This window comes from Budorcas taxicolor, chromosome 24 (genome assembly GCF_023091745.1).
Source record: "Budorcas taxicolor isolate Tak-1 chromosome 24, Takin1.1, whole genome shotgun sequence".
Classification (NCBI taxonomy): domain Eukaryota; kingdom Metazoa; phylum Chordata; class Mammalia; order Artiodactyla; family Bovidae; genus Budorcas; species Budorcas taxicolor.
This window is the reverse complement of record NC_068933.1, coordinates 14,141,484-14,166,625: the sequence shown is the minus strand read 5'-3', so window position 1 is coordinate 14,166,625 and position 25,142 is coordinate 14,141,484. Positions and strand designations below refer to the sequence as shown.

Genomic DNA, 25,142 nt, shown 5'->3' with positions numbered 1-25,142 from the left:
CTCTGTTTTTAAACCCTACTTTGTGTGTCTCAATGGACAATGCGAACAATAAGCGCTTCTGGGGTTGAGTATAAAAGAGAGGATTCAACCTCAGACACTTAGCTACTTATCTCAGACTGCCACGGCTGAACAGTTGTACGGCATGGTTTAAACAGGCCTCTTTTGACAAGCCACATCTGGGACACTGACCCAGGCCATCGCAGTGACCCCGGACCAGGTGTTTGTTCGTACACTTGGTTCTGGGGCCTGGGAGGGCCTGGTGGTCCCAGTGAGGGCAGGGCCCGCCCCCTCCAGTGTCTCAGTACCCTGACACTTGGTAGGAATCCAATAAGCATCCCTTTGTGTTTGTTTCAGAGTTACTTAGGACTTCCCTCGGACACGACTGAAGCGACTTAGCAGCAACAGCAGCAGCAGCAGCACTTCCCTGGTGGCTCAGATAGTAAAGAATCTGCCTGGAATGCAAGAGACCCAGGTTTGATCCCTGGGTCAGGAAGATCCCCTGGAGAAGGGAATGGCACCCCACTGCAGTATTCTTGCCTGGAGAATCCCATGGACAGAGGAGCCTGGTGGGCTACAGTCCATAGGGTCCCAAAGAGTCAGATACAATTGAGCAACAAGCACTTTCACTAAAGTTACTTGGAAACTGCTTTATCCTCAATACTCACCCCATTTCTTCTTAAATTCTCTTTGCCATCACACCCCCTCTTCTTACAGAAAGGCAGCCCCCGAGGCTAGGCCATCACGGGGGAGCTTTGTAGTTTCACAGTGGATGAAAAATCCAAATGGACGTTGCAAACACTGCCTAAAACTCAGCCCAACAGCCCCCTTCTCCCCAGCCCCAGTCCATACCAGTTGAGGATAGGTTTCAGAAATGCAAAGCAGAAGTGTGTATAATTAAGTATCTTGCACACTCTGTCAAATATTTTTAAGAAGTGAGTAGACAGCCAACTGGAAACTCCTTATGGTTTACCTTTTTGCTAAATTCCAAACCGGGGAGGACTGCAGCGCTCTGGTGGCTTAAAACAACTTCTGTCTTCTTCCCAAGAGATTTTAGGTTTGGGAGTTTAAGTCATTTATAACCAGGAGTCTGGAAAAGTTTTCAGAAATAGCAGTTCCCTCGGGCGAAGGGTGTGAGGTAGAAGGTATCCTTTTTACCCAGCTTCCACCTCAGGTGGTTTCGTGGTCAGCAGAATACGAATTTCTTAGTAATGTGAAATAAAAAGGCAGTGCTTCTGCCAAAACAAGATTACCTTGTGTTTGACTTGGCCGTGTCTTCTAGTCTTTCCGGTCAAAGCCGTGTGTAACCGCCTGTCCCATCACACGAGTCCCTGCCCTCTCTGCATTTGGGCGCCCACCCTGGTGCTGACCAGCTCGTCACGCTGGGTGTGGCCCGGTCGCTTCCTCTCTGTCTTTGGTGTCTTCTTCGTGAGAAGGGTGATAGATTAGAAGCAGGAGGTATTAGTTCTAGTCCAGCTACGGTGCCTTCTAAACCCTGTGGCTTCCAAGTCTTTCTGGGTTCAAGTTTCTTTCCTGAAAGAAAAAAAATAAGGGGTTGAGGGCTCCAAGTGTTAGTCGCTCAGTTGTGTCCGACTCTTTGCGACCCCATGGACCGTAGCCCGCCAGGCTCCTCTGTCCATGGGATTCTCTAGGCCAGAATACTGGAGTGGGTTGCCATGCCCTCCTCCAGGGGATCTTTCTGACCCAGGGATCAAACCCAGGTCTCCTGCATTGCAAGCAGAGTCTTTACCATCTGAGCTATAGGGAAGCCCCCTCTGAGCTTGAGGGCTCCAAGGAGTGGGTTTAAATGCTGTGACGAGGTCCTCTGTCTTATCTATCGTCGTGATCACTTCTCTCTCTTTTTTTAATGCAAGTTCTTTTTAAAATTTTTATTTATTATTTGTTTGGCTCAACGTTGCATTGAGGAGCATGTGGGATTGCCGTTCCCCAACTAGAGATCAAATCCGTGCCCCCTGCACTGGAAGGGCGGAAAGTTAACTGCTGGACTGCCAGGAGTGTCGTCCCCTGCTGTGACCAGTTCCAGTCTGTTTCCCCTGGAACTTTCCGACCTTGATGCATGTCAAAGGGAGGAGAGTGGTGTTGCCCCGTGCGCCCTCTGGACAACTGTCGCTACTGAACCCAAAGGGCACTGCAGCTGTGGTTGGCATTTGAAGCCAGACAGCCATACACTTACTTTTCAAAGGATGAATATTGTTTTTATCCCCACGCCTTGCCCTGTTAAGATTAATAGTTGTGATTCTTTTTTAAGGACTACCAGAGACCCTGTAAAAATGGTATCATCTTCTTTTTTATAATAATGTTATTTATTTATATCTGGCTGTGTTGGGTCTTCGTTGCTTTTCTCTAGTTGCAGTGAGCAGGGGCCACTCTCCAGATGCGGTGCGCAGGCTGAGTGCAGTGACTTCCTTGTGAAGCTCGGGCTCTAGGGTGTGCGGACTTCACTAGTTGCAACACGTGGGCTCAGGAGTGGTGGCTCCGGGCTGCAGAGTGCAGGTTCAGTAGTTGTGGCCCAATGGGCTTAGTTGCTCCGACTCGTGAGATCAACCCTGGTCAGGGATCAAACCCGAGTCTCCTGCATTGGCAGGCGGATTCTTCACCACTGAGCCACCACCAGGGTCGCCCCCAGAGTATGATTTTAAAAAGAGGGAAAGTCACCTGGTTTAAGGTAGGATTAGGGAGCGGAGTACGGGGGGAGGGGGTTAGAAACCTCGGCCAGAAAGTTGTAGTTAAAATCACATCCTTCACTACCAATTTCCCCGAGGAACAAAGTTTAATAATTCTTTGGGGAAAAAAACTAATGGACTCCATGCCCCTGTGTTTCACTGGAGAAATCCCTGCATAGAACCGTGGCAAGGAAAGAAGGGCAGCCAGGGAGCAATTCGAGGCGTAATCTTGAGGAGCTATTTATTATTAATGTATCGACTTCAGCCCACTCTTCCAGCACGGGGCCTGCTGGCCGGCCGGGCACATGGAGCTGCTGGGTTCTGAGCCTCTGAAGCAGCCTGACGGCCAAACCTTCTAATAGCAACATTCAGGGCCATCTTTCAGCCTCTCTCTGTGGAATTTATCTTTTGACCATCCCTGCCTTCAACAGACGCTTCATTGGATTCTAAGTTTCCTCCCTCCTCTCAATCCACCCTTATACGAAGTTCCACTGACTTCTCTTCTGCTAACCCCTTCACACAGAGCCTCCAGTGAAGGCTTGTTCACTGGTCTTTGCTTGTTCTCTGGTCTTTGCTTATCCCCTCTCCCCATTTCGGTGGTCTCACCCTTCATGAGGTCTCACCCCTCGTGCACATTTACTGTTGACTCCCATTTGTCATCACCTCCGCCCCAGATCACCACTAATCTACTTTATGTCTTTTTAGTTTTGCCTTTTATGGATATTTCTCGTAAATGGAGTCTTTCAATACATGGTCCCTTGGGCCTTGCTTCTTTTACTGAGCATACTATTTTTGAACAACAGACTGGTTCCAAATCAGGAAAGGAGTACGTCAAGACTGTACATTGTCACCCTGCTTATTTAACTTATATGCAGTGTACATCATATGAAATGCCAGGCTGGATGAAGTACAAGCTAGAATCAAGATCGCTGGGAGAAATATCAATAACTTCAGATATGCAGATGACACGGTTATGGCAGAAAGCAAAGAGGAACTAAAGAGTCTCTTGATGAAAGTGAAAGAGGAGACTGAAAAAGTTGACTTAAAACTCAACATTCAAAACACTAAGATCATGACATCTCATCCCATCACTTCATGGCAAATAGATGGGGAAACAATGGAAACAGTGAGAGACTTTATTTTCTTGGGCTCCAGAATCACTGCAGATGGTGACTGCAGCCATGAAATTAAAAGACGCTTACTCCTTGGAAGAGAGCTATGACCAACCTAGACAGCATATTAAAAAGCAGAGAGATTACTTTGCTAACAAAGGTCCGTCTAGTCAAAGCTATGGTTTTTCCAGTAGTCATGTATGGATGTGAGAGCTGGACTATAAAGACAGCTGAGCCACGAAGAACTGATGCTTTTGAACTGTGGAGTTGGAGAAGACTCTTGAGAGTCCATTGGACTGCAGGGAGATCCAACCAGTCCATCCTGAAGGAAACCAGTCCTATATATTCATTGGAAGGACTGATGATGAAGCTGAAACTCCAATACTTGGACCACCTCATGCAAAGTGTTGACTCATTGGAAAAGACTCTTGAAGATGGGAGAAAGGGACAACAGAGGGTGAGATAGTTGGATGGCGTCATCAGCTCAATGGACGTGAGTTTGGGTAAACTCCGGGAGTTGGTGATGGACCAGGAAGCCTGGTGTGCTGCAGTCCATGGGGTCGCAAAGAGTCGGACACAACTGAGTGACTGAATTGGACTGAACTGTTTGTGAGGTTCAGTCACCAGGTGGCAGGTGTCCACAGTTTGTTCCTTTTAATTGCCGAGTACTATTCCATCATATGGCTATCCCCCAGGTTTCTATAATGAAAAAGTCTCAAAGCTACAGAAATGCTGAAATAGTATTACGAGTATCTGTGTGCTATGCCTCTCTCATTGTTAACATTTGGCACGTTTGCTTTTATGCTCACACAGGAAATACAGGGTTCTGTTTTATTTTGGCTTCTGTGGCTGCTGAATCAGCTGCAAGTCAATTTCTGGGACTTCCCCCGGTGGCCCAGTGTTTAAGACTCTGTGCTTCCCCTGCAGGGGGCAGAGGTTCGATACCTGGTCGGGGAACTAAGATCCCAGGTGCCACATGGTGCAGCCAAAAAAAGAATGTCAGTTGTTAATATCGTGACACTTTACCCGCCGCCGCCGCCCCACCCCCGCAAATAATGCAGCATGTCTGGGATATAATTCCATGCGACCACAATTATTTTCAGATTTTTCTCCATTGCCAAAAAAAAAAAAAATCCTTCATAACCTTTTCTGAAATGAAAAACCTAATCACGTTCAAGCAGCCCACTCGGCTGCCATGCTTCTTTGCTCTCCATCAAGGCTGATGTCCCTGCCTTTTTGTTTCCTTTGGACTTCCACCATGTTGACATTCTTGAGAAGCCCATGGCCGTACTTTAGATTTGTCTGACTTTTCTTCACAGTTAGATTCATTAAAAGCTTTTTTTTGGCAAGAATAGTGCATTTTTAAGAATCCAAATTAGGACAAGGGGTCATCCAAGTTAGGACAGCATGACAAGTGTACAAAGTTCTAAGATGTTGGGACTTTTCTAGAAGAGGGTCCACACAACTCTCCCCCTGCTCACCCCACAGATGTGACGCCGCGGCTCTTTGCGGCCCTTGCTGGGTGGTTCTTACAGGCTTTTTTACCTTGAGGTTCACAGGGAGTTTTGCCGTAGCTGTTGTCCATGGGATGTTGGTCCTGCTATTTTTGTCTTTTGCAGGGGCGGGGGTGGGGTTTGGTGACATTCAAAATCTGTGCAAATCAAGAAGATACTTTTGAAAATGAAAAAAGTTGCCGAGAATCAGAAACAACAGCTATGAATCAGAACTGTCCTGGGAAAATGCTGCCCGTGACCCAGAAATCCTGGTCCTAGGTACAGATAGACTCTGAAGACGTGGATTTTCATCATTCTCATTGTGGGTTTTTTTAGTAAATTTTGGTATTACAATTTAACCTTCTTTAGGACTTCCCTGGTGATCCAAGGGTTAAGATTTCGCCTTCCAATGCAGGAAGTAGGAGTCTGATCCCTGGTCAGGAAGCTAAGATCCTCACATGCCTTTAGGCCAAAAAACCCAGTAAAACATAAAACAACAGAAACAATATTGTAACAAATTCAATAATGACTTTAAAAATGGTCCACATCAAAAACAAGTCTTAAAAACTTTTAACCTGCTGTTTAGTATGTTGGGTCCCTTGTCTAAGGATTCCTATATTTCATCAGTTTGGGAAAGTATCAGCCATTATCCCTTGTAACGTTGCCCTTCCTCCCGTCCCCCTGTTCTTCCTTCTGGAGCTCTTAACTGATGTAACGCAGAACTTCCCACTCTAGCCTCATCTCTTGCCTTTGTCTTAGTTTCCCACGGCTGCTGTAACAAATTGCCGCAAACCAGGTAGCCTAAAACAACAGAAGTTTTTTCTTTCACAGTTCGAGGGTCCAAAACTCTGAGCTTGAGATGTTGGCGGGCTTGGTTCCTTCTAGAGGCTCAGAGGGAGGACGTTCCGTGCCTCTCTCCCAGCTCCCAGCGCTGCCAGAACTTGTTGGTGTCCTTGGTTTGTAGTCATCACTCTGATCTCTGCCTCCATCATCACGTCATCCTCTCCTTTTTTGCGACTGTACGTCCTCTTCTTATAAGGACACTTGGATAATCTAGAATGGTCTCATCTCAAGATCCTTAATTTCACCTGTGGAGAACCTTTTCCTAAGTACAATCACATCCACAAACTCTGGGGGGATGTACCTTTTAAGGAGCCACCATTCAGCCCACCACAGTCTTTCTTTCGTATTTTGATCTCTTTCTCTTTAATCTCTTTCCTCTGGGTCATTCAATTATATCTTCAGTTTCACTATCTTTTCAGCTGTGTTTATTCTGTGATTTATCTTGCCACCAAATTTAATTTAAATGATTATATTTTTAATGTCCAAAGTTCTGTTTGACTCTTTCTTAACCCTGCCGGGTTATTTTTGATAGTCTTTTGTTCCTTGATAATGTTGATTCTCTTTTATTTCTTTAAACATGTCATAAAGGTTATTTCATATTCTAAATATGATAATCCCAAAACTCTAAAGCCTTTGGTGCTAAATTTGTGGGTTATTGTTTCTGCTGATGTTCACAATGACTGATTAGTTAAGGCAAAATCAACTGCTGCACACTGAACCTCCACAATCTCAGTGGTCTTTCTCTGTTACTTCCGTCATGTCAAGTTGACGGATTGATGTGGGGCTATGCCCTGTGTGGTCATTCAAGGACACTGACTGACGAAGGCTCTGCTGTGTTCAACATGTGGCCTCCAGGATCACCCTGAGCGCCAGCATCCTGCTAGTGGACAGGAGGGCCCTTAGAGGACCCCAAGCATGGTCTTTGTGGGCCAGGCCTGGAAACGGCATCGACCTCTTCTGCCTTCCTTCCTTTGTCCAAACCACAGGTCATGGCTCCACCTGGATGCGAGGGTGGCTGGAAATTAGAATTGCTGGCTGGTCTGTTGCAACGATTATTCACTATGGAAGGAAGGTAAAGGCCGTTGGCTAGGAGCTACCTGCCTGAGCCATATGATGTGTTTCTCTGTGTCTTAGGTCTTTCTTTCTTTTAGCTCATAGTTGATTGAACTTAGCCTGTCGGAAATCTGAGGGCTTAAATAGGAACTTTACTCAAGAGAAGATATTCATCTGCTTTGCTAAGAAGGAAGGGACACTACTGACCTGGGACCACTTGTGAGCTTGGCAATATTTTAAACTCACGTGCATGTGTGTGTGTGTGTTACCCAAGATCTAGTTATATTGTATATTGTTGTCTTATTGTAGGAGGGAGAGTCTTTCAGAGCGTTCACATCAGTGTTGCCCGCTTGCCTGTCAATGGTGGAAAGTATCTGTGCTCCTAACATTCAAGTTTATTTTGTTGGCTGTGCAACAGCTGGCAGTCTAAAATGAAAAGCTATTCACTTATTCCTACATATGATATCTGTCTGATAGAATCGCATATTCTTGATTAGGTCCCGCTAGTCTGACTCTGGTTTACTACTCAAGTCCGGACCAGGGATCCCTCCTCCTACAGGTTCACAGTTCGCTGCAGCGACTAAGGGGGCTGCCCTGGGTGTGTGGCCGCCTGGCCCCGCTGGCCTCTCTCTGTGCCTCGGCCTGAATCCTCAGCATGTTTAGTATCTTCACAAGCAGCTCTGGGGATGCTGGGATGCCTTTACATATGAAAAATGTCAGAACAAAATACCAGGCTGGCAAAGATGCGCGGCGCCCAGCGAGATGCTGGGTGAGGCTGCGAGCGGTGATTATTGTGACGGCCAGTAGAGGGCAGTGTCGGGCCAGGCGCAGGGGGGCTGTCATAAACGCCTGAGGTTAGTTTCTGAACTGGGGATCCACTGGTTACAAACCTTCTTGAGTAACGGTAACGGGCGGTAGTGCCTTTTTCTCCCCCTCCCCCGCTTTAAGGGGATTTGAGAGTCTACTTCACGGGCTTGTGTGTGACCATGAGACAATAAATAGGCTACCCAGCCTTATCGCTCCTGGAGCCATTGACCACTGCATGCTGTTTGATAAGGTTGCCCTTTATTTATTTATTATTATTATTTTGGCCACACAGCATGTGATATATCAGTTTCCCGGTGAGGGATCCAACAAGGATCAAACCCGCTCCCCCTGCACTGAAAGCTCAGAGTCTTAACCTCTGGGCCACCAGGGAAGCCCAGTAGGGTTGCCGTTTAAAAGAGGATTTAGGTGGTGGTTTGCATTTCCCCAGTGCCTACTGTGTGCCAGACATCATGCTAAAGTTTTGCCTACCCCAAATTATTTAACTCTGGACAAATGTATGGGGCTTCCCAGGTGGCGCTAGTGGTAAAGAATCTGTCAATGCAGGAGACCCAAGAGACTAGGGTTTGATCCCTGGGTTGGCAGTATCCCCTGGAGTAGGAAATGGCAGCCGACTCCAGTATTCTTGCCTGGGAAAATACCATGTGCAAAGGAGCAGAGTGGGCTACAGTCCATGGGTTCGCAAAGAATCAGAGGCGACTGAGCGACTGAGCACCCTGCATACACAGAGGTATGATTGTTTTCCAGAGGAGAAAGCTGAGGCTCTCCGCAGTTAAATGACTTGTGTGAGATCCCAGCGCGGGGGCAGACTTTGATCTGTTGGGCTCCAAAGTGCTTTCCGCTCGGCCACGTGCTTCTCATTGGTCCTTAGTTCCTGCCAGTTTCCATCCTTCCTGATGCTTCTATTTTTAACTCAAAACGCTCCTCTATTCCGATGACGTCTTCAGTTTGGACTGGGAAGCTCTCAGTACATCAGAAAGATACTTCTCACATCTAGCCATGTGATGAATTGCTCGTTTGAGTTACTCTTTCATCCCCAGGGCAAGTTATCTTTCAACACATTTTATATATGCTAAGAGCACCTAAGCAGAAGTATGTACACGGACCATTAGGCCAGGTGCAGCATCAGCTCCAAATGCTGTCTGTTTGCCTGTGGCTCTCTCATTGACCTGAGCGCATAAGCTGTGGCTACAGCCATGACCTAAACTGATTTTTTAATCCCATGATGTGGGATACTGGTCTCACTACAGCCACACCTGACCCAAGGCACTGAACTTGCATGCGCTAGCATCATACTTCACACATGGGGGGTTTTGGTGGTCATTGTAGATTGGTGGGTTCACACTGGTAGTTTAGTCACTAAGTTCTGACTCTTGCAACCCCATGGAGGGTACCCCGCCAGACTCCTCTGGTCTATAGGATTTCCCAGGCAAGAATACTGGAGCAGGTTGCCATTTCCTTCTCTAGGGTATCTTCCCAACTCAGGGATGGAGCCCGTGTCTCCTGCCCTGCAGGATGAGTCTTTATCAACTAAGCCACCAGGGACTGGATTGAATCATTAACATTGTGACTACCTTCCATGCCTGAGTAGCTGAATTTGATCATTCTCTATCCATTGTTGTCATTAATGGTTGATCCAATACTGTTTTGGTACCTGTTGTTGGAGATCACCCATCAGCCCTTCCAGGTTGTGCACCAGTTGAAAAGATAGATCGTCGAACATGGCTTGGATCCAGGACCTAAGTGTGACCTCTCCCTTTTTAAACAGAATTGAACTCCCCTCCTTACCCCCAGCCCTGCCCCAGTCACAGGTCGGGGCAGCTGGAGAACTAGAGTAACCCCCTGTGCTGGTGGGAGGAAGACTCCTGTCCTGGGTGAATTTATGGGGAGGGAACACAGAAGGGGCTGCCCACCACCTGCAGGCAGACAGGACGGGAGGCGGCGGGAGCCTGTTTTATGCCAAAGTCACCCCACTCCAGTAGCAAGAGGACCATGGCTGACCTGACGTCACTGTGGGAGGGGAGGGTGGCTGAGTGGGGAGGAGCTGGATGCTTTATCACTAGGGAGAGGGAGAAGAAGCTTCTAGACCGAGGTATTGGTGGGCTCTCTCTTGTGTATGATGTATTCCCTGGTGGCTCAGACCGTAAAGAATCTGCCTGCAGTGCAGGAGACCTGGGTTTGATCCCTGGGTTGGGAAGATCCCCTGGAGAAGGGAATGACAACCCACTCCAGGACTGTTGCCTAGAGAATTTCATGGACAGAGGAGCTGGGCGAGCTTCAGTCCATGGGTTTGCAAAGAATCAGACATGACTGAGTGACTAACACACACAGTTTTGTGTATGGAAGACTAAGGGCCAGGAGTAAGGACTTTTCCCCTCCAACAACCTACCATCTTAAAAAAAAATTTTTTTTTGAGACTCAGTTTTATTTATTATTTTTATTTTTAAACTTTTTGGCTGCATGGCCTGTGGGATCTTATTTCCCCAATCAGGGATTGAACCCGTGCCCCTTGCAAGACACAAAACTCCTGTGTCCAGAGTCTTAACCACTGGACTGTCAGGGAAGTCTCATACCTACCATCTTTGGAAGTCCCTAAAAATGCTCATGCGGGAGACCTGGGTTTGATCCCTGGGTCGGGAAGATCCCCTGGAGGAGGAAATGGCAACCCACTCCAGTATTCTTGCCTGGAGATTCCCCATGGACAGAGGAGCCTGGCAGGCTACAGTCCATGGGGTCGCGAATAGTCAGACATGACTGAGCGACTAAGCGCAGCACAGCACAGAAATGCTCAATAAAATGGGAGTGTGTTTCAGAAGGGATTCCATCTTAAATGCAGTAATCAATTCAAGTTCTTTTCCAGCTTTGTGCTGAGATGAGGATACATTAAATTGTCTGGAAATATCCTTGAGCTTCGGTAAAAATTAGCTTTCCCCAAATAAAGGGTGTTTAAAAGTCCCAAGCTTACATTTTTGTCCTTATTCTGGAAAATAACTTTTGTTTCTGTACCTGTTTTCTAGCTGCTAAATAATTACACCAAGCTAGCATATTCCAGAAAAATAATACATTCTTTTGAGTCCAGTGACCTCAAAACTCTGAGCATGAATATCTCTAATAGAAAAATCTCTCCCCTCTTAACATTCTGGTGTTATTTTTGTTGCAAGTCCCTACACTTCACACTATAATCAAAGCCTGTTATCTCGGACTTGCAATATTTGTGACTCAGACTTAATCAGGACTGTGTCTAGCACATACATCAGTCATTGCATTTAAAGATGTGCAAATTGTGAACTTCTCTTTCAACTTGATCTTGCATATTTCACTCGAAACCGCTTCTTTAACACACCAAATTCTGTCTTTGAACAAGAAAATAAGGTGTATTTTCTAGCAGAGGTGACCCATAAAGCCAATTACAGTTTGTAGGTTAAGTCAGTGCTTCCAGCAGCGCACTCTTCATTCTTTCATATCTCTTGGGTATCAAGATGTTCCTGAACATTCACTAGTCTAAACAGGGTCTCAACTCATCTTTAGACCCTCCAAATGGGAAAGCGCAGAGAGGAATCTAGTGGTGGAAAAGTCTGGCTTATATAATGTTCTCAGGCTGCCGGGCTCTGAATCCAGCATGCAGTTACTTCTTGGCATCGTGTCAATTTGAGGTGATGTCTGTAGATACGTTCAGTCTCTAAAATGCACCCATTAACTGGAGACCCCTACACTGCAGACCTTTGGGAGCCTCTCGTTCCGCAGCTGGACGCCTTACAGAGGGAGAGGGGGCATAAAAGGCCCGTCCGCTTTGTTAGCACCCCTTGTCTGGCCGTCTCCCCTCCTGCAGAGGTATTTATGGTACAGCTCGTGCATGACAATCAATTGCCAGTGGCAGGCGGGTCTGGCTTTTCTGAAGATCCGAGCTCCTCCCTGTGATTACCTTGGGGAGAGTCTCAGCAGCAGTCCCGGGATCTGGGGCAGTTTCTACCCAAATAACCAAGCCCTGGTGGGCTAGGGAGCCACCCGGTGGGCTAGGGAGCCACCCGGTGGCCGGAGGGCAGAGGCTGCTGGAGAGGGTGCGGGCGCTGAGTCCTGGAGACCTGGCTTTGAACTGGGGCTCTGCCCTCCTGCCAGCTGCCTAGCACTGGCCTTGCCCCTCAGCCACGCTGAGCCTTACTCTCCCGCCTGCCGCACGAGCACAGTATCATCTGCCTCTCAGAGTTGTGTTGAAGACTAAACGAGATGGAAGCACCGAGTTCCAGGTACAGGGGAGGTGGCCGAGACCTGGTAACTAACTAGTCCTGTTACTAAGCTGATCAGCAGACACCTGTCAAGGCGGCTCAGACCTTTGGCCTTCAGGTCATGACCCCTCCTGAGTCTAACTCCAGCCCAGGTAAAGCGCTTCCTGAGTGGGCTGATTCCTGGAACCTGACCCCTGACCCCTTAGGGTCCCCAGAAGTCAACCAGTCCTTGAGGACAGACGCTCTATGATGGCATGAAAGCTGATCCAGGAGCGGCAGCAGCTCCGTCTCTGTGGGCGTGTTAAGGCTGCAGAGGGTACGCAGTGCCAGGTGAACTAGTGACCCCCAGTGAGCTAGTGTTAGAGGGTCATCGTGGTCAAGAGTGAGGACTCTGGGTCCAGGCTCCCTTGGTTGAATCCTGGCTCCACGTCACCTGCTGGTGTGAGAATTCAATCAGTCTACCTCTCTGGGCCTCAGTTACTTCACCTGTAAAGTGGGCCTACCATGAGTACTTGCCCATTAGGGTGATTGTGAAGATTAAACTTGCTGGTTTCCTAAAGCTGCTGTAAGTACCACAAGTTGGGTGCCTTGGAACACCACAGATGCATTGTCTTGCTGTTCTGGCGGCCAGAGGCCAGAAACCAAGGAGTTGGCAGGGCCCTGGTCCCTCTGAAGGCGCCAGGGGAGGGTCCTTCCTCGCCACCCCCAGCTTCTGGGGTCCCTGGTGTTCCTTGGCTTGTTGATGACCGTCTTCTCCCTGTGGCTTCACAGCATCTTTCCTCTGTGCGTGTCGCTCCCAGTGTCTAAATGCCCCCCTTTATAAGGACATCAGTCTGATGGGATTAGGGGCCCCCTGTGACCTCACTTGAACTTGATTTCCTCTGTAAAGATCCACTTTCCAAATAAGGTCACCTTTGGAGGTACTGGGCATTGAGGACTTCAATATCTCTTTTTTGGGGAGGGTACCATTCAACCTGAGGAGGGCGCGGCAACCCACTCCAGTATTCTCGCCTGGAGAATCCTCATGAACAGAGGAGCCTGTTTGGCTACAGTCCATAGGGTTGCAAAGAGTCGGACATGAGTGAGTGACTAAGCACAGCACCATTCAACCTGTAACAGATGGACTTAGAACAAACCTTGGAACATGGTAAGCATTACATATGTTTTTAAACTATTTTTGTCTTTAATACTCATCACAGTCCAGCCAGGGAAGTATTATTATTCCCATTTTAGAGATGGAAATGTGAGGCTCTGAGAATTTAAAGATTAGCCTCAATTTCCACAGCTAGAAATGGGGGAAGACCCCTTCACCTCAACTCTGACCCGTCTGACCATGCGCTCATGCTGTCTCCACTGTACCCGTCAACCTCTCAGAGATGGACAGCTTGCCCACAGCTGGCGCCGGGTGTCCATCATGCATGCTTGTAACCCAGACTTCCGCAGATGTGGCCGCAGAGGCCTGCCTGCAGCTCTGGGCTCAGAAGTCACCTGAGTGCTGCCTCTGGGTGAAAATGTGTATGCTCTAAAAGAATCACTTCCAAAGTCTGCATTAACATTTTGTAACCTGTATTTATATCTCTTTGTTTTGACTAAACTGATGTGCCTAAAGTATGACTTCACTTTTCAACCAGCTATTTTGATATATAATAGATGTGGCCATATTCATCTAATGGAAACACTTGGATGTCAGAAAAACAATGAATGGCTTTAGAAACTAAAGATTAGTATTACTTTGTAAAGGTGATTACACAGCCCAAGAATTCAGAAAGCTTTTGTATAATAGAGAAATTCCTCATTGGTTGTGGAACCTGAGTGTTTAGTGATTCAATTCACTATGTCGTTTCTCAGCATATGTGTTTAGAGGCATAAATAAATGGTCTAAAAAAGGCCAAGAGGTCTCATCTTGAAATCAGCAGCATAGTTTTATGTTCCAGATTGCAAATATAACCACTAAAAGTATTGCAACCATGAAAAGTGAAGTGCCCAGAACATGATGATGAAAGAGAGATGATCCAAGTTCTAGTTGCTCATATCTCTTTGCAGCCCACCCCCCGCCAACTCGTCCAGTACGATTTATTAGCACTGGGACAGTGAGCAAAATATTCAACCTCTTTGTAGCTAATACATAGAAAATGTGGAGAGTCATTCCTTACTTCTGAACTCATAGGTGGTGGGTTAGGCCAGGGGTTTCCCTGGTGGCTCAGATGGTAAAGAACCTGAGACGGAAGTTCGATCCTTAGGTGGGGAAGATTGCCTGCAGGAGGGCATGGCAACTCGCTCCCATATTCTTGTCTGGAAAATCCCATGGACAGAGGAGCCCAGTGAGCTACGGTCCATAGGGTCACACAGAGTCAGACATGACTGAAGCGACTGAGCAACATGCACGCACAAGTTAGAACAGGCAATTCCATTCCCGAGATGTGTGCAGGGGCGTATGCACTCACAAGGCCGTGTGGCGGGACCTCAGGCTCAGGAGGTCCCCATATCCAGTTAAGGACTCACTCCTCGAACTAAGAAGTCAACACGATTGATTTTCGTGAGAAGCCCACACCTTAGGATTCTCTTTGGCAGCTGTGCTGGGAATTCTCTACTGGTCTCTTTGCCCTCCTCCCCCTTCTCTGGCCTGCCTGGAGCCCCTGGAGGATCCCACGGATTGCCCCAGCTGGACAGCACTGAGGGGACAGCAGAGGCCGGGTATTGATTTCCCTGCAAGCCTGGGCGGTGGCGGGGAGGGGGGGGGGCAGGTGCACGATGGGTGAAAGTGGAAAAAGCCCGGGTTGCTTCACCATCTCTTATTAGCCCCCCAGGGCCCTGGCCACCCCTTTGCAAATAATCCCTTTGACAACATACATGTGTCATGCCAGGACCTTGGCTGAGTGCAGCTCCGACACTTTTGAATTGTACTAGCCCAGCGTGTCATTAAGGAGATCTTGCCTTCCCAGGAAAGGGAGCCCTGAGTGATAGAGAGGACAGTTCTACGTTTTACCTGAATAAAACATTCACCCCCTCGTCTCACCATTATTTGCACATGCTGTCACCTCAGTTGAACACCTCCTAATTTCACTTCTTCTCCTTCACTGTGACTATGAAATAGGAGCAAATAAAGGATGCTTTCTGTAGAAATGCCAGATAGGATACAAGATACTCAGTTAAATTAGAAGTTTAGGTAAACAACAAATAATTTTTTAGGAGAAGTATGTTCCATGGAATAATGGGAGTATATTTATAGTAAAAAATTGTTTATCTGAAACTCAAATTTAACTGGGAATCTTACAACTGTTTTTTTGTGGGGGGGAGCTAAAATAAATGTAACAACTCTAACTAGAATGGCCTTCTGAAGTGGGCAGTTCCTGTTCAAAGAAACATTTTCTTTTTTTTTCCTTTTTGTCCTTCCTTATTTTCTTCCTTCCTTCCTCTTGCCCCCATTTTTTTAAGAGCATTGTATAAACTAATAAATTAAAAGACTCTTGCTCCTTGGAAGAAAAGTTATGACCAACCTAAACAGCATATTAAAAAGTAGAGACATTACTTTACCAACAAAGTTCCATCTAGTCAAAGCTTTGGTTTTTCCAGTAGTCATGTATGGATGTGAGAGTTGTGCTATAAAGAAAGCTGAGCACTAAATAACTGATTCTTTTGAACTGTGGTGTTGGAGAAGACTCTTGAGAGTCCCTTGGACTGCAAGGAGATCCAACCAGTCCATCCTAAAGGAGATCAGTCCTGAATATTCATTGGAAGGACTGATGCTGAAGCTGAAACTCCAATACTTTGGCCACCTAATGCAAAGAACCGACTCATTGGAAAAGACCCTGAGGCTGGAAAATATTGAAGGCAGGAGAAGGGGACGACAGAGGATGAGATGGCTGGATGGCATCACTGACTCAATGGACATGAGTTTGAGTAAACTCTGGGAGTTGGTGATGGACAGGGAGGCCTGGTGTGCTGCAGTCTATGGGGTCGCAAAGAGTCAGACACGACTGAGCAACTGAACTGAACTGAACTGATAAGCTAATGAGGGCTTCCTAAGAGGCAGTAGTGGGAAGCCCTCATTAGCTTATCAGTTCAGTTTAGTTTCCAACTGAGACTCTCCAGCTGCCAATGCAGGAGACATAAGAGACTTGGGTTCAACCCCTGGGTTGGGAAGATCCCCTGGAGGAGGCATGGCAATCCACTCCAGTATTCTTGCCTAGAGAATCCCATGGACAGGGGTGCCTGGCAGGCCACAGTCCATGGGGTCGAAAAGAGTCAGACAGGACTGAGCAACTTGGCACACATGCATAAGCTAATGAGCTATGCAAACTTAGGATTGATGCAGGAGCTCTGGAGGGCTGAACTGCTTTTGAGAGAACTTTGAAATTCACGGAGAAACTTTGGAGGTAGGTGCTGTGTAGCGGAGATGAATCAGTAAGGTGTACAAGGCCAGAGGTTTTTGAGTGAGGGGCCAAGGAGGAAGCCTTGGTGGGGGTAGCTGAAAGGACTTTGAAGAACGTGGATGTCTGACTCTCAATCCGCAGTTCTTTGCTCTGCTCTCAGTCTTCCTCTTCGCACCCCACTGAATCCCCAGTTATGTTTACCAGACTCATGTATATTTCATGTAAGCGGGTTTCTTTGTGCCACGCAATAAAGCACTGAGCGTCACTTCTGGGGTGCCATATGTCATGGAAGCAGAAGTCTAGCAGGAGAGATGCCTGCGATGTACTGAGTGTCATGGGGAAGTGCAAGAATTCAGTGGAAATGGGTCTGGGACAAATGACGTGGAGAGCTCAGAAGAAAGGAGGCTCCAGCTGATCCCCAGATTCCATTTGTCGGCGTGACTCTCTACCCTCATGTTCATAATGTAAGTTAATGTTCAGAGGTTTCACTATGTGCCAGGTATTCATCTATGTGGTGGTGGTTTAGCTGCTAAGACATGTCCGACTCTTTGCGACCCCATGGACTATAGCCCGCCAGCTCCTCTGTCCATGGGATTTTCCAGGCAACAATACTGGAGTGGGTTGCTGTTCTCCAGTTCATGTATGTATTCATAGGCATATGTGTGTACAGAGCTGCATTTGGAGGAGGCGGGGGAGGAGGGAGAGGAGGCAGATCTTCCTTAACACCATACCTGAAATCCACCTGGGATTTGTGGTTTGTGATGGTGTCAAGAAAGTTTCTACTGATGTTTTGAGCAAAGGGTCCGAGTAATCAAACTACAGCGAGGCTCCGTTTAGAAAGCCCAGAGCAGAGAAAAATCAAGAAGAGTTGCAGATGCCTAAAAATAGACACGGGTCAGGCAGAAATATGGAGAGGAGAGCTTGTGGGCTGCAGAAGCCGGTACAATGTGCTCCGTTCTGTTCTGTTCTTTTCCTCTTTTCCCCAAGCAATAAAAACAAAAGCGCGAGAGAGGGCCAGGGTGGGTAAGGAAACCAGCTTGAGGAAGAGCAGACTCAGACTGTCACAGCCAGACTGCCAGCCTTCATATATTCATGCGGAGGAAAATCAGCTCAGCTGGGAGCGAAGATTTGAGCAGACGAGGAGATGGAGAGCCACCGTCTCCTGCCAGCTTCCCTGAAAGGCAGTGCTTCCCAGAACAAAGGGATGCCCCTGGGGACCAGCCCAGCATCTGTGATTAAGCCTTTGAAGAATACACCCTCTCACTTCAACTCAAGGCCCAATCCACTAAAAGAATAAAACTCACTTTCTGAACAGGGTTCCAAGATGACCTTCTTGTTGAAAGATCTCCCTCTCCGCTTCGAAACCCATTAATGATAGGAGGGAAACCACTGGTTCCGGGATCTTCTTGGGCACCATCCTCTCCCAGGAAGTGGTTGGGACCCTCCCTACTGGTGCTCATGTCATTCATCCTCTGGAGAGGGGTTGGGTCTCAGGACAGTGGGGATGGATAATTTACCTGCTTAGGTCTGAGCTCCCCTTAGAAGAGATGTGCAACTCTGGGCCAGCCTGGACCAGCCTGGGTGCCGGTGGTGACCAAAGCCATCTCTGGAGGTCATCTCTCAAAGGCACTCCCCTGGAGAGGGCCATAATTAAGGTCTCTGAGGTTCACCGGAGTCTACAGGCACCATGACCAACTGGTATGGAAAGAAGATACAAAAGCTAATGTTGAAAACCAAAGACCCTTTAGGGAAAAAGTGAAGAGACCCAGATGACCACAGGAAAGAAGACTTCATCGTCTGAAATGTAAAAGTGTGGTAGAGCTGTGCATTAGCTGCACACGCAGATCTTAGCTCTCCTCAGTGAGGCCTTACGGGTATCTGAAAAATACAAGTGGGAGAGGCAGAGAATTTAGTTCAGCAGCAATTCTCCAGGAGAATATTCTCTATCTGCCTCCCTCTCTCACACATACATGCACACACACACACACACACACACACACACACACACACACACCCCATAATCCAGTCATATCACAGCTCTACCGTCTAGGGGAGGCCATCACTTTTCACCCATGAGGGATAGAGCAAAGGATAGTGAGAAAGCCTGAAAATCTTTGGGTCTAGAGTGCTGAATATGAGTGTTGAAAAAAAGAGGGAAATTTCATCAAATGTTATTGTAGGGTTTCTGAGACAAGTAAAGGACGGAAGTTGTAAATACTTAAAAAAAATTTTTTTTGTTTGTTTGCTTCATGCTTCTCTGAATACAGAACATTTTCAAAACTGAATCATATTAGCCCCTGCTTTCATCTGGGTTTCATGCATTTCTTCTAGAGTAATCAAAACAGTTCCAATTAAAAGTAGAGACTGCTGCACACACACACACACACACACACCCCTTCTCCCTACTATTTGAACTTTTTGGCCAATGCTAAATGGGCTTCCCAGGTGGCTCAGCGGTAAAGAATCCAATTGCCAGTGCAGGAGACGTGGGTCGAGCCGTGGATGGGGAAGATCCTCTGGAGGAGGAAATGGCAATCCACTCCAGTATTCTTGCCTGGAGAATCCCATGGACGGAGGAGCCTGGAGGGCTGCAGTCCACAGAGGAGCAGAGAGTCGAACACAACTTAGCAACTAAACAACAACACGCATAACAAGGTGCTTGAGTATGGGGACCACATTTATTCAAATGTGAATCTCTTCATCTATCACAATGTATAATCCATAGGAGCATTTAATAAATGTTAGTTGGAGGAATAAATGAAACTAAGAAGTTCTTTAGTCATTGGATAATTTGCTCAAAGTTTTTATTTATTTGTTAATTCTGTCAATTCACATGTGAAAGCTTTGGTCAGGGTCGAAAAACTAACTCTATAGTTTTGGGCAAAAATAATTTTGTTTGGCTCTCTGGGCTTTAAATTGAAAGCATCACTTGTGGAACACCTGAGTTTCTATGATGAAATAAAAGGTTTTTACTTTGGGATATTTTGAGTCTACAAATTTTCAAAATTATATTTTATGGTTTCTCCTTTTTTGATTAAAAGTAAAGTGTGGGTGTTGAGGAGTAGGCGCTGGCAAGAAGAAAGAACAACGGCAAACAAACAAGGAAACAAAAAAGCCACTTTGATGAAGCATCGTCAGTGAGCTCGATGAAGCCTGTTTCATCCCGGTGCCAAATGATGCTCACTAAATCGCAGCAATTTTTGATGCACTTGCCAATGTTTGTGTTATTTTTACTTTAAAGATGTAACAGATTGCTCCAAAATAAATAATTTAAGCCTCATGTTTCAAACGAGTCCAAGCGCTGTGTCTTTCACTTCTGCACCCAACAGAAGCTCCTCTCGTGTCTGTACCACACTCCACTGGGAGGGCTGTCTTCTTGCTTTGTTTTTCAAAGCGGAGTCTATTTTTCACCATTCTGTTCCAAACATCAGGGGTTCTATCATCATTCAGCACTTGAAGCGATAACTTCTCTTTATCTGGGAAAAATGGGAACAAACTCCATGGCGTCCAGATTCGTGATCTGGTGGGAGGAGGGTTTGGAAAGGCTGCAGAGAGAACTCTAGGCTGAGAACATAACCCAAGCCCACGGGAATCTACAGCATTCACACTGAAATTCTTTTCTAGACGTCGAGCCACGAACAACGGGTCAGGTTTTACACACCATGGTCTCAGTTTAACTTAAAATAGCTTCAGACTTGGCCAATTACTTTCACTCGAAATGGCCCCATCGCCAATCAGTATTGGACTTCTTACTGGGTTGTTTGCCTTTATGGTATAATCTAAGAGAAAAGAAACATCTATGATTTAAAAAATAATAATACTAAAAAACACACCAAGAATATATGCTGTTCTTTGCTCCCTAAATGAACGCGAATGGCTTATAAATTCAGAAAATAAAGATGACGTGTAAAAACACCAGAACAATAAACTGACAGCCTTGTGTCTTCGTTAATGTAGGTCGCCACTGTGAGGTCCATCAGATGACCGGGAACTACATGTGGGACCCCGACAACAACAAGTCATTTGACTTAGGTATCAACAGAGACAGCCGGTTGCCCCTCTGGTGGAATGGATCAGAACCTCTGTGGGTCACTCTGACCAAGGCACAAAGGAAGGTCTACATGTACTACTGGCCAGGTGAGTGTGCTGACCTCCAGGCCACTCCAACCTCCCAAACCTCAAAGTACAGTGGCATCTCTGAAGACAAGCATGCACATGGAGGTGTTTGAAGACCAAGCCAGGGTTTGAAAAACTGGGATCTTTGGTCAAAAAGTACCTTATGGAAGTGTTCCTTCATATTTTGCTGCACTTAGATGTGTTTGAAGACCAGGCCAGGGTTTTTCCTCTGTTTTGTTGCCCTGCGGCATGTGGGATGTTAGTTCCCAGACCAGGGATCAAACCTGTGTCCCCAGCATTGGCAGGCAGATTCTTAACCACCAGGGAAGTCTCCTTTATATTTTGGTTTGAACACTAGCATCAGACCAGACACTATGCCATCTCTTACTATCCTTGGTTCAGCAATATTTCTGCAGTATAGCATGCATTTTCATGGGCAAAATTTTGCATACCCAGGAGAGATAAGTAATAGGGCGCTTATTTGCCTTACAAAAGAATTTGGAGTACCGTTTCTGTAGATTTTGAGATCTCCTACAATACTGAAAAGAGGGTTCAAAGCTCTTGCAACTTTTTGGTTGTGCATTCAATGAAGCCTCTATATTAATAGTCTGCCTGCTATATATATAGTCAGTGAGAAACTGAAGGACTTAACTTACTTCAGTGAGGGAGATAAGCAGTCATGTAGACTGTCCTGGAGGCCGCAAGGAGACTTCAGCATCTCTCGTCCTTTTCTTTTGTTCTATTTTTCGGCTGCGCCGCATGGCTTATGGGATCTTAGTTGCCCCAACCAGGGATCGAACCTGTGCCCCCTGCGGTGGAAGCGCAGAGTCTGAACCACTGGACCACCAGGGAAGTCCTGGAGGCTCTCGTTTTGTCAGCCAAAACTCTGTCATTAAGGATGACAGGATTCCATGACAACAAAATAATCGACTCACCTCTGCCTTCCCATTGACCGGACGTGTTGCTAGGCAAGTGGGCAATTTGACTTTTCCACACACATGGCTGCAGACACTTTTTTCCTATTGCTTCATGGTGCAATCCTACATGATTGTTCTTGTGGAAGGAGAGATGGGGGAGGCCTAGAAGAAATGAGGGGTACAAGCAGAGAAGCTGCTAGAGGGATTTCACTGGGCTGGGCTGGTGGCAAAGCAGCCTGATGAAATGGTGAGAGCGTGGCGGGTTCTGGGGGAATGGGGAAGCCTGGAGAAAAGGGTGAGTAAGCCCAGGCTGAGTCACAGTTGGCCCACATCGAGGACGTGGGCCTTGAGCAGGAGTTTGCAGGATGCTGGTTGGCGGTGGTCACATGGAGAGTGGTTCAGGCATTCAAGGCCATGCCAGCTCCCGGAGGAGGAGCGTGGAACACAGACAGATGGGGAGCGGGGCGACCTGCCATGCTGCGGCAAGTGCCCTAAAGCTGCCGCTGAGCAGTGACTAGCGTCCACAGGTGAGCCTGGGACGACCAGGGCGGCTTTCACATCACATCTGCTACTTCACCTCTGAGCAGCGGAACAGACAGACCAGTCCTGCTGGCAGATGCAGAGTTGGGGGCGTATTAGAGTTGCTTCAGGAAACACCTGGGGTTTCGTCCCTAACGGCTACCTTGGCTGACGTGAGAAAAAGCTTTCAAGCAAGGGTAGGGTTTAGAAGATGCCATCACCTTAAATGGAGGCTCCATTTTTCAAACAGTTGGATGTAAGATTAAGAAAACAACTGGGTGCCTCAGCCAAGCTAATCAGACTCCGAGAGGAGTCAAGCTCAGTTTCAGCACAACATGATGAGGTCCAGAGCCAAACGTTGCTGCATTTTGAGGTCATTTGCAGTAATCAGCATCGAAAAGCACAAGGATCCTGGTGCTTAGGTCCAGGAGAGGCACAGATGGATTGCACTGTCTTAGGGACCACCTCAGAACAGACCATCAAGACTGATATTGCCCCGGTGCCGTAAGGGTCACCTTCCACGGTATCGGATTAATTTAACTTTCCGTGTCTTGGAACTTGAGTTCTTCCTGCCTTGAAGAGGATCTTCCCCGGAATCTCCTCCCCTCTCCTCACATGCTTCATCGGCCTATGTTCCCCCTCTCCCATGACCTTTTGGGTGGCTTTGGATGCCGATGCTCCCGGAAAGGTGGGGGAAGACCCTAAAGGAGACACTTGCCGCATTTCAGACTTCTCTCTGTCCTACTACAGAGCTTCACTCTTGATCTCACCTTGGGGCATCTGGCTCCGTAACCATAATCAACAATTTGAATTTATATATCACCGAGTAGCTACGAAGTCTCGACGCTAGTTTGCATGTAAAGTATCTTGCTGCACCTCCAAAACGGCTCCTGAAGGGCAAGAAAAAGCCAGTCGCTTTCTCTGAGTCCCAGCTAATGTGACATGACAAATACTCCTTGAGGTCAGTTTAAGGTGTTACCTGTCAGGAGGGCAGAAGCTAAGAAAGATAACCTCCTAGAATTTCCTCCAAACGAAGATTAGCTAACTGTCTGGCTGTGTGGAAGTCTTGATAGAAATTGGATGAAAAGTCTCTGGCTTCTTAGACACCATCCAGTCCTTGTAAACTGGATCCACAAATTCAGATTCCTTGAGAACCTGCTGGCTCTGAAGGGCCTGCCGCCCAGCCCACGTCCGGCATGCTCCGGCCCCTCCGTTCTCACTGGCTGACTGCTAAGGCATTAGCGGCCACTGCTGTCCTTTCCCTTCCCACCTCAGCCCCCTCCAGACACAGCGCCTGGCCCGGTGTGGTCCTTGGTCTCTGCAAGATTAAGCAGAGTCCAGTGGCGTTTCTTCCAAATGTGACTTGGTTTCCTTTGCTTCTCAAATCCTCCTCTCCCCTCTCCACTCCCCACTGGACATTGTACAGACCTCTTGACGAGGCCTGGGAAATCTTCATTGCTCCAGTGAGCTGTGTTATGACACTTCGAGTCTCGCCATGAAGTCAATATTTAGAAGTGCAATTTAAAAATGGCAGGAGTTCAAGTCTTCCTGTCAGGTAGATAAAGCGGCAGACTGAAAAATTGATCACTGGTGAAGAGTCCAAAGGACCCCACCTCAAGTCTTGAGAAATTTAATATTGTAAGCAGAGCCTTCATTTCCCCACCCAGTGATGCCATGGAGCTGTGCAGGGGGGAGATGATCCCCTCAGAAAATGATCCCAGGCCCTAAATCAAATACTTGGAGGGAAGGCTCCCCCAGATCAGCCAGGATCTAGGAGTGATCTGTGAAGCATAAGTTGAGGGTGTGTCATCCCCTAACTTTATTTCCCTGTTCCATCCCTTTGGTTCGAAGTCCAGGGGGTTTTATTGAGCAGGGAAGAGAAGAGTCTCCAATATTCACTTCAGATGGAGACCAAACCAAGGAGAAGGATGCCTTGAGGAGAAGAGGTGACATGGGGGAATATAGGAGGGTAAGTAAACCATTGCATGGAAATAGAATCTGAGCTCTGTGAACAACTGATGTTACTTTACACAATGGCAGAAGTTTTCAAGTTTATTCTCATGACTCTGATGAACTGACCCCCCCCCACCCCGCCCCCAAAGGAACAAAAACAGCAGCCTTTTAGGAGTCTGTGGTTAAAACTCTTGGAGCAAGCGTCTGGAGACTCTAAGTTTACATCTTCAGTCATGATTTTGCAGCACTAACTCCGTAAGGCCAAGCAGTCAGGAAGAACTGGGGGCAAATGTTCATACAGCTGGGGATGGTGTTGGGTGTGGATATGGCCTCTATCCTGTGCAGGTGTTGAAACAAATAAGACACCTTATGTGGGGAAAGACACATTTCCAACCAGCTTCTCCTCCCCTGCCTCCCAGAAGTGGGCTGGGTGGGGAGTTAACAGGTGGGTATGTGACCTAGCTCCAGTCCAGTTTGCGTGTGCTCACTCAGTCGTGTCTGACTCTTTGTGACCCCATGGACTACAGCCCACCAGGCTCCTCTGTCCATGAGGATTCTCCAGGCAAGAATACTGGAGTGGGTTGCCATGCCCTCCTCCAGGGGATCTTCCCAACCCAGGGAACAAACCCAGGCCTCCCACATTGCAGACAGATTCTTTACTGTCTGAGCCACCAAGGAAGCTTCCCAGTCCAGTTTGGGTTATTAAAATCAAGTTGATTTAGTCTGGATAAGTGAGGAGACAGTTCCTGGCTACTGATCAGGACTTGCGGACTGTTCACAGCATCTTGCTCTGCCCCACCATGCTAGGTCCCTGACAGCTTTCCCTTGGCCAAACTTAGATGAATGAACCTAGTCTGGGGGCAGTCTAGGAGCCCAGCATCAATCATGCAAATGTCTAAGTTCTTGGATTCTATCTATGTGTGACTCCAAACATCTGGATTAAAGACTGGAATATTTTTTTCAAACATTCAAACACAGGGACCCAGATTTTCACTAAATTTTCCAGTAACACTGCCAGTTTGGCATTGATCTTT

At 47.2% G+C, this 25,142-nt stretch overlaps 1 protein-coding gene across 1 annotated transcript in view; it reads left to right on the top strand.

The window, feature by feature from the left end:
- Positions 1-25,142, top strand: part of ENPP6 (ectonucleotide pyrophosphatase/phosphodiesterase 6) — a 75,440-nt gene that overhangs the window by 10,352 nt on the left and 39,946 nt on the right. The window contains exon 2 of the mRNA XM_052661548.1: positions 20,561-20,740. Within this exon, the coding sequence (XP_052517508.1) occupies positions 20,561-20,740 (180 nt within the window). The remainder of the gene's footprint in view (positions 1-20,560; positions 20,741-25,142) is intronic.